At 41.4% G+C, this 9,710-nt stretch overlaps 1 protein-coding gene across 2 annotated transcripts; it reads right to left on the reverse strand.

Moving 5' to 3' along the window:
• Positions 1-1,399: 1,399 nt before the first annotated feature.
• Positions 1,400-8,745, reverse strand: LOC122666629 (putative UDP-rhamnose:rhamnosyltransferase 1). Of its 2 annotated transcripts, XM_043862663.1 has the most exons (2): positions 7,375-8,745; positions 1,400-1,464 (listed from the first exon to the last, which is right to left on the reverse strand). In XM_043862663.1, the coding sequence occupies exons 1-2, from the start codon at positions 8,716-8,718 to the stop codon at positions 1,426-1,428; spliced, it is 1,383 nt and encodes a 460-aa protein (XP_043718598.1). In that variant the 5' UTR covers positions 8,719-8,745; the 3' UTR covers positions 1,400-1,425. The 2 variants fall into 2 exon arrangements, with proteins under 2 accessions (XP_043718598.1, XP_043718599.1); XM_043862664.1 differs by lacking the exon at positions 1,400-1,464 and having other exon boundaries at positions 7,336-8,745.
• Positions 8,746-9,710: the final 965 nt, after the last annotated feature.

The following is a 9,710-nucleotide window of genomic DNA, read 5'->3' on the forward strand; positions in this document are numbered from 1 at the left end:
AAAAGCTACTTGTCACTTCGGCCGGTTACAAAATTGTTGTACCCTATTTTACAATACCTCTGTGATAAACTGATGAAAGGATAAAATGGAGATAAAAAAAAAATGTAATTTTACAACTTGTATAGATCATTCATAAAAGTTGTTGGTGGGATCCACATAATTGTGTAGCAATTAAGGGTGTTAAATGGAATTATATATCCTGTGACATCCACTCAGTTTTTTTTACGCTAAACATTGATTTCCATCCCAGTTTCTAGACAATGCTAGGTTCTCCAATGGGATTTGGTGATTGGTGATTCCACTTATACATTTGAGAGAAATTCAAACTCACCGGTGTGAAGACAAGGTAATCTTGAATGAACTGGGAAGAAGGTCGTGAAATGGAAGGAGAGAGACCCAAATAACCTAAGATTTGAGGGGGCGGTCTTTTCGTCACCTTGCTGTGTCTGGGGCGTATACGATAGTAGGAACACCTCGACAGTAGAGGATTTCGACACGGAAGATGGAGCCAAAAAAAGGGAGAGGGAGAGGGAAATTCAGAGTTCTCCCAACAAGATTCGTTAAAGGTGAATTTACAAATTCAACTCCTCTACCTCAACTTCAAAATAATTCAAGAGGGTAGATAACAATATAATGAAGTGAAGTACTTCACTCTTCATAGTGACACATAGGGGAACTCATTATTTAAATATAAAATAACTCTAAATATAGATGATTTTATCGGGAACAATGTTTAACTTTTGTTCATTTTGTTCTTCAAAAGTACCTTCAAAATGAAAGAACATGGTTTTTATGTTCTACAAAACTTGTTCCCAAGACATGAACCGTGCCTGGTTCGTTCTCTGAGAACAAAAGAATGAACCAACAAAGCCAAACGATTTTTACCTATTCTTGTGTTACTGTGGACCAAAAGAACAGAAGAATAGTTCTCCGGTAGAGTTGCCAAACACAGCTTTATTGTCTGATGATTTTGAGATCCTTCGCTTCATTAGTGTGGAATGGGAAACCCAATAAAATAATCCTTGCCGTATCAAATGAAGGAATTCCTTTTTTTTTGTTGCAAATTTGGAATACTACCATGCTCTTTTACAATTAGAGTTGATCCTTAAGAATAACAAAGAGTTCTTAGATAGAAAATAAAGAATTTTCACAATAAGGTTTCAAGTTGAGATGGGTGCAAATGGGGTTCGGAATAAAGAGTTTGGTTCCTCTGTACTTACGTCCAGGTGCACATACATGTAAGAGGCAACCACTTATTCTATTTTTACCATTTATAAGGGGAGGAGGGGTATTTATGAAAACAAAATGAACATGTGATTGGCTCTGAGGTGTACGTACGTTCAAATGATCCATGTTCTAGAATAAAGGATAGAATTAGAGCTAGGATGAGGTGAATCCTTAATAACCCTTGAAGTCAACTTGGTTTTATGAATCCTTCCTCAAATATTGAACGAACCCATCAATGTAGTGAAGGATTCACAGCCATTCAGATAGAACATTCCCACATAATGGATTCCATCTAAATGGCTCGTATGTGAACATTCCTTGCACTCCGATCCACCATAGTAAATTATCAAAGTCCCCTACTCTTAACTATTTTTCCGATTCTCTTCTAATGTACAACTTCTAGCTCTCCTTCTCCCTCGATATTTTGAAAAACCTTAAACTACCCCTGGTACCCTTCCCTCTCCTCCCTTATTCCACTACCGCTTCCCCAACACCCCTATCCCTACCTTCTGCATCTCTCCCACCACACTTGCCCATCCCAGCCTCCTGTTAGGTTCTTGACCGATACGTCAAAAGCTATGAAGTTGATAAAACACGTTAAATCAAGCCCTTAATATGTCCCATACTAGGCTGACCCAATCTAGCGCCTATACGCTAGATTGAGCGCCATTAAGCACATAATAGATCACCACGCTTTCATAGTCGTCGTCCTCAGCAGCTCTGACTCTAGGCAGTTTTCACTCTAACAGTAAATAGCCTTTTCCAAGCGGCTCCACTCTACAAGGACCGAGGGTTGGTGGCAATTACTATCATTCCTTTATAGTCAACCGATATTTACTCAAAGAACGAAGCGTGCAATAAAGATCCACACAGGGCATTAGCAACAATTTTTCTGATGATATTTTCATCTTTTGCTGAACGTTGTCTGAGGATTTGTTAACTATTAAACCTAATTAATTCACCTAAAACTTGCTCTGCAAGCCCAACCTGAGAAAACCCATGCCCAACTAGTAGCTTAAATAATTTTGCATGGGTTGGGCTCTGATTGAGCAAGCTTAAACCCAATTTCGTGTTAGGCTTAGACTGGGCCTGTCCTCCTAGGCTTTGGGTTGGGTTGGGTTGAAGGGGCTTCAGCCGACCCACTGTCTACCCGACACACTCAATGCCAACCCTCTACCTAAGGGTGTCATTGTGTCAATGGGTTTTGTTTTGGTTCGGTTCAAAATATAACATGTACAGACTTCAACCAGAATCGAATATGATGTCATTTTTCAAATATATAGTTCATAAGCTGAAGAGGAAAGAAATGGGCATTAATCACAACTTATTATTAATGCTATTGGTTTTGGCCTGTATCAAAATATATCGGCCCATATCAACCTAGATCGGACAGTTTTACCAATATGAATTGGCCCGTAAACCAGATCGGATGGTTTTACCTTTATTTCTGGTGATTTTTTAACATATTTACCCCTAGTTCTTGCCATTATACCGATATAAATCGAGTGCAGTTCAGGTTCTCTTACATCTGAGCCGCACAGATGAAATCCAAGAAAGGTGGGTCCCACTATTGGATGCCATCTTTGCGGCTCAGTCCCGTACCAGAACCTGAGCCAGCCTCCATAAAATCTAGCATGTATCCATACGAAAGGGCAGATCCTATACCGATTATGTAAACCATGCTCGTGAATTGTGTGACTCACGGATCTATCGTTAATAGGGAAATGTTTTTTCTGGGGGGGAGTGGCCCTTGTATGCACGTCAATGGGAGTATGTGCGGAAGCATGAGGTGGGTGGTCATTTCCACCTTTCATGGGGATGGGGCAATCATTTGGCCCCCTTTGTCTGGGCATGGGTGCTACCCTAACTCACAAGAAACATTTCTCCATTTTTTTTTTGGGGGGGGGGGGAATTTACATCTATCACCCCTGTATTTTCAAAACAATAACATCTATCACCCTTGGAATTTTAAAATTGCGTCTATACCCCTAAGTGCTAACTCTGTTAGTTTTATTTTGAAGAGACAATTTTGCCCTTTCTTATTTATGATTAAGGAAATTTATGTTTACCACCCCTGTGGTTTCAAACAATTATGTCTACCACCCCTTAATTTTTTTTTTAAATTCACCGAAAAAAGGTGTTTTTACATATTTACCCCCATTTGTTTGAAACACCATCGTCTCAAAAGGGAAAGTTATCGCCCACAAATCCTCTGCGAAATCGAGCGTAGCATTTCCGTCAAAGCAGCAGGTGATCGCAAAATGGAAGGTCGTCGGCTCCCAAACCCTTGTCGCTCCAAATAATAAGGTATGCAACGATAACAAGGGTGGATGCGGTGAGTTTATTCATAACAAATAAGAAAGGATAAAATTGTACTTATAAAAAAAAGGGTAAAATTGGATTTTCAAAATAAAACTAACAGAATTAGCACTCAGGGGTATGTACATAATTTTAAAATTCCAAGGGTGATAGACGTAATTGTTTGAAAACACAAGGGTGGTAGACGTAAATTTTCCTTATGTAAAAGCGGCTGCATTAAGGGTATTATGGGCATTTAGTTAATATTTGGGTGATGACATCATCACTTAACTATCTCATCTACCAGTAGGGATACATTTGTAAGAATCTTTCAAAATACAAGGGAGGTTTACAAAATAGATGAAATTTTAGGGGTGATAGACGTAATTGTTTGAAACCACAGGGGTTGTAAACGTAATTTTTTTTTTTTTTTTTTTTCTTTGGTAGTTAGAGGACTATTCATTCATGCGCGCCCAACACCAAGCAAAGGAAAACGAAATACATAAAACAGATAGAGGACATGATAACCGCAAGGTATGGATATACGGTATCCAAAACCAAGGAGTGAAATTGACTCGGTCTCACATGTCATTGACCAGGTCATCCAAACTAGGGGTTGGTTCACAACCACTTCCCTAGATAGAAGGATGTAGCCTCTACTAATTTTAAGTCCATGCACATACATGCCAATAGAAGGAGCCTCATTTGTGTCGTACAGTCCAACACCATACTGCCCACGCTTGTCAATATGCTGCCACAGTCTACTCGACGAGTGAAACATTTCTCCTTATGAATCACCATTGAAGATATACAGAACTTGTTGGGATCCTCCTCACGTCATTGAAGGGGGCCACAGAGTGATACACAATAACTCTCTCACATGGAAAATGAGGTGGTGAGCATTATTAGGGAGAGGATTCTCGGGAAGGCAGTGTGACCCTGTGCAATGGGAGAGTGCACAAAGCATCAAGAAAGGTGGGATTTCTAGTTTTCATGGGGTGGGGCGATCATTTCCTATCCCTTTGTGTTTGAGCCTAAGGGCCATGCTTATTTTCAAGATTCTTTTTCCCATTTTTTGTCAAATTTCTTTTTTAGATTTTATTATTATTATTATGGGAGAGAGAACACTGCTTGGTCATGTGGCCCAGCCCCAGTGTTGGGGGCACTGGAAGTGCGTGCCTATATATCCGACATGGGGGGTAGGGTGGTCATTTTGCCAACCCTATATCTGAGCGAAGGGGCACACCACCAAGCAGCGTTCTTTTTCCTTATATCTGAAGGGTGAAAAGGGAGTGCGTGAAGGTTTTCCCAATTCCATGTGTGAGTACGAACAATTTTCAATTTTGGTTCTAAATCTATGAGACAAAGAATTCTTGTGAGATCTCTTTTTACCTCAGACCTTTCTATGAATTTTTTTCTTGTCATGTTCTCTGTGTGATACAGTGGTCCAGTTCCACTCATAGGGAGACAGAAATGATGTTTTAACCTCCCTCGGGTAGTGTGTTTGGGCATGGGGTTAGATCGTCATTTCTGGCTCCCTATGAGTAGAATTGGACCATCGTACCGGGCATGGAACAGGAGACGATAATGATCCCTTTTCTATAATATATATTTTAGTTTAAAGGCTAAAAGAGGAAAGAAACGCAACTTATAACTTATTTGTTCTAGAACTAATCATAATTATAACCGAAGAAGGCAAAGATCGGAAGCTTACGGAGGGAACAAAGAATTTGCTAACTTCATACCAACTCCCTCGAGACCCTCGTAGGCCCCCCATTCACTATGAGGTTGGAGGTTGGACCACTTGTACGTGCACGTTGCACTTATTGTTGGGTGATAATACCCTATTAGGCATTAGATATTGTTGGTTAGGTTGACATCGTACCCGGTGCTACAACCCTTGACAATAGGGGATTACGTGTTGGATAATCCCCCACGGGAAAATCAGTAAGCCCAATAGAGGGACTGGGAGCGGCGAGAGCAGTGATTCCGATGTAGGATCAGAACCTTGGCAGTGGGATTAACTCGGGGGTTTCCTGGGTAAACCAGCGATGCCGATCAAGGTACCGGGGACTAGCGATTCCGATGGAGGACCGGGACCAACAGGCTCCCTGCGCAATTCGGGTTTGACATCGTCGAATAGGCCATCCGGGTGTGAGTGATGGAGGCCGGGGATGCTACCTAGGGTATTGTAGTAGCACTATACCTGACTTAGACTTAGAGTTAGGTGTACAGTTAATTATTGCATTCATGCATCATGATATTGTCATCCATGCATATTATAACCAATTGCATTATTTGATTTGCTCATTGGGCTCAGTGGAGCTCATTCCTTGTGGAAACCTCTTTTAGATGGTGATGTAGGTATGAAGGAGCAAAGTGGCTCAGAGTACGTGGCCCTTGAAGGTGGCAGTGGCGAGGACTGGTGAGCCCCTGAGGGAGGGCAGCATGGGCTAGACTGCTACTGCGAGGCATGCTACCAAGGAGAGTAGCTTTATTGGATGCTGGGCCGGTGGCCCCCCCTTTTTGAACATTTTATATTTTGATAAATGGTTAATTGTTACTTCATCATTTTGGGTCCCGGCATGAATGATGTATTAATTAAATACTATTTAATACATAAGTCCTGATGGGAATATAACACAACTCTGATCATTGGTGTAATGGCTTGGAACATGGATAAACTTCGACAGTTATGGAATTTATATTATCACATAGCTTCTGTTACTCTGAATTACAATGTTATATTTTCATCTTTACCTTGTTATGTCATGTGTGGTGTAGATGAGTTAGTTTAACTATTGCATCTGTGATCCTGGCGGGAGTGCGGGAGCGTATTTATACACTCTAATCACAGATTCCAGTGGTTCAAGAATCAGGGTGTAACAAGAGGAGCTCAATCCGCTGCCTTTACCCTCCCCTCCCCTGAGGCTGGCTCAGGTACTCATACGAGAACCCATTCTCGTACGGACTAAGCCGCATAGATAGAATCCAAAGGTGGAACTTACCTCTCTTAGATTCCATCTTTGCACTCCCCTCCCCTCTCTCTTCTCTTTTTTTTTTTTTTTTGGTCTCGTGAACCTTTTTAACAGATTTACACCAATATGGAATCCACCGACAAAGCCAAACCTATACTGTTTTTACTTAAACAATGCTCGTGAGGCTCACATGCCATACAAATCAAGGTATGTTGGACCCACAAGAGGAGTGAATTCCATGTGACTGGTCGTGGAGGGCCTTGGACGATACGTGTACAAGGACATGGTCCAAACCTTTATCGCCAACGGTTCCATGCCCAGTACAGTTCATACAATTCTCTAACAAGGAGGGAGAAATGACCATTCCACCCCCTGACCGAACACTCTGCCCGAGTGGGGTCCACCACCCTCTTGTTAGAGGACGGTAGGAACCGTACAGGGTAGGAAATCGTAGACGATAAAAATTTGTCTCATTCAGAACCAAGTCCTAGATCGGTGAGGAAAAATAAAAAACAAAGAGAAATCAGTAAGTAAATGAGTAAGTAAATGAGGAAAGACATTGCAGAAGGTAGATTAATTATTAATAATAACCATTAAAGACATACACAACCAAGTAGTAAATAGTAACCCAAAAGGATCCTGTACAGCACCCTGTCCGGGCTGAATGTGCAGCGTCAAACACGGCGAGGCGTGAAAAGACCGTCTTACACCTGTTCGGGCAAGACGCTCAGGTAGGGGTAAGGCAGTCTCTTCACGCCTCGCTGTGTCTGGCGCTGCACGTGCAGCCCAGGCAGGGTGCTGCACAGGAGCTGAGTCCGTAACTCGGTTATGTGAATTAACCTTTCTTCAAATATCGAACGAAACCATCAATGTAGTCTTGATTGAGATCGATATCACCAAAGATTTTCTTCATCTCTCTTGCTCGGACCCTCACACGCTCACCTTCTACATCCACCATGGCTTTCTTCAGAGCTCTTGCGATGCTTTCCCTCTTGAAAGATCCATTCTTGCTGTCTCTCTCTACTGCCACAGCCACAACTTTCTCCACCAACAACGCAGCATTCAAGCTTTGGTCTATCACCAATGGTAGAACCACCAGGGTGTGACCAAATTGAAGGGTCTCCACAATGGAACTCCACCCAGAGTGGAACAGTGTCCCACCAATCGATTGGTGGGACAAAATCTCCACCTGTGGAGCCCAACCCATACACACCTTACCCTTAGACTCAGTTCGAGTCTTGAAACCCAATGGTAAGGCATCATTATCGTCCACAGCCCACATGGGCTTTCTCAAAATCCATAAGAAGTGAAGCCCAGAAAGTTCAAGCCCATGAGCAATCTCATACACCTCCTCCTTACCCAACTTAGACTCACTCCCAAACCCAACAAACACAACAGAATTGGGTTTCCGTTCGTCAAGCCACTTGAATGTGGCTTCCCACTCCTCTTCACCGCCGGCACCACCACCACCACTTTTTCTTCTTTCCGGCACTGCCGGAGGTAGCAAACCAACAGGAATTATTGTTTTCCGGAACAAAGTCTCTAATAAATCCAAGTGCTGACCTTCATACTCCTTGCAGCTGCGTATAGCCACCGCCTTGCACGAACTAATGCATGTGGCAATTCTTTTACTGTCACTGACACCAGATGCATTGGTTCCGAAGAAGCCTGCAAGCACATAAGGTGCTTCGTAGCTTGGAAAAGCTACTGTAGATGGGAAAGTAATCCACTCCGGTGGCGACGACAAGCGTTCCGGTGATGTCCAGTACTTGCTTGGTTCAGCTAAGTACTCTGGTGGCCCAAAGAAGCTGTAAACAGAAGCAGGAAAGATAGAGAACAAGATATGTGGAATGTTGAACTCACGAGCGATATCAGAGATCCAATAGGGAGCGAAGTCATGGATGATCCAATCAGGTGTGTTGTGTTCGATGAAATGCATGATAGGTTGTTTCCATAGATCGTAAGCAATCTTGAGATAAGGAATTTGGTCCATTGAGATATCGACGTTGGCTTCAGCACCATCGGGAAGGCCATCGACGTGGGGTAAGGGAAGCTGCACCATTTGGATAAGAGGGGAGAGATGAGGAGGGATTGAGGGGAGCTTTTTGGTGTTTTCAGGGGAAATGATATAGGAAACACGGATGCCAGAGTTGGCTAAGGCTGTGGAGAGATGGAGAAAGGGAATCATGTGGCCAAAGGCTAAGTAAGGAAGCATCACTACGTGAAGCTCCCTTGAATCATTTGCAACAGTAATAGTAGTAGTAGTAGCAGCAGCAGCCATCTTAGAAGTTAGAATTTAGAAGATGATGAGTCTGAAAACGGACTTATATAGATAAGTGCAAACTACCATTCCATTTTCCATTAGTGAAGACTTCATCAAAAGGAGGAGTAGAGAAATGACTGGTTTGCCGGCAACCAACGGTAACAACATCTACCAACCACACACAAACATTTATTGAATGTGGGGAAAACATTTTTAAGGGAGAATGTACATTTTTCTGGTTCTTAATCAGTTCTAAACAATCTAAATTTAAAAATAAAAAAATAAAAAAATAAAAAAATAAAAAAAAAAAAACCTAAATTCTAATAGATTTAATAATATTATAATAAGACATTAATTTCAATCACATTAGATATGCAATATCTATCTATCATTTTTTTTTCTCAAAGCGCAAAACTTGTCCATACTCCATCGTAGCTCTTGTTTTAAGGCACTCTCATAAATTAGGATTTTTTTAAGGTGTGTTTATAAGTCAGAATTCTAAAATCGATCTTTAAATTAAGAGTTGAATCTTTGGATAATGGTATATGTGACAAGAGGTACCGATTGAAAAATTAAAAAAGTAAAAGACTTGACCTTAGCTCTCATGACCTTAAGTCATAAAATTTATATAATATATAGGATTAGGATGTGATTTTATTCTGGTTCTTAGTTGGTCTATCGATTCTAGAACCGTTGGAAGACCAATAACTTAATCGGTAGATCTGGAACCGAACCAATAACTTACCAATAGATACATAACCGGCCCAATAAGCTATTTTATGGGTTGGTTCCGGTTTTTTGCAGGTAATTGGTGCGTTGGATTACACGACCTGAAGGACCTTGGTTTGTCTAGTGGTTTTGAGATCCTTCACTTCATTGGTGTGGAATAGGAAACCCAATAAAATAATTCTTAAAAATGAAAGAATTCTATTTTCTTTTCTTTT

This window comes from Telopea speciosissima, chromosome 7 (genome assembly GCF_018873765.1).
Source record: "Telopea speciosissima isolate NSW1024214 ecotype Mountain lineage chromosome 7, Tspe_v1, whole genome shotgun sequence".
In the NCBI taxonomy this organism is placed as follows: domain Eukaryota; kingdom Viridiplantae; phylum Streptophyta; class Magnoliopsida; order Proteales; family Proteaceae; genus Telopea; species Telopea speciosissima.

Coding starts and splice junctions, on each gene's coding strand:
- LOC122666629 (XM_043862663.1), bottom strand. CDS start 8,718: ATGCTTCCTTACTTAGCCTTTGGCCACATGATTCCCTTTCTCCATCTC. Junction 1,465..7,374: donor TCGATCTCAATCAAGACTAC/ATTGATGGTTTC, acceptor ATCCTTCACTAC/ATTGATGGGTTCGTTCAATA.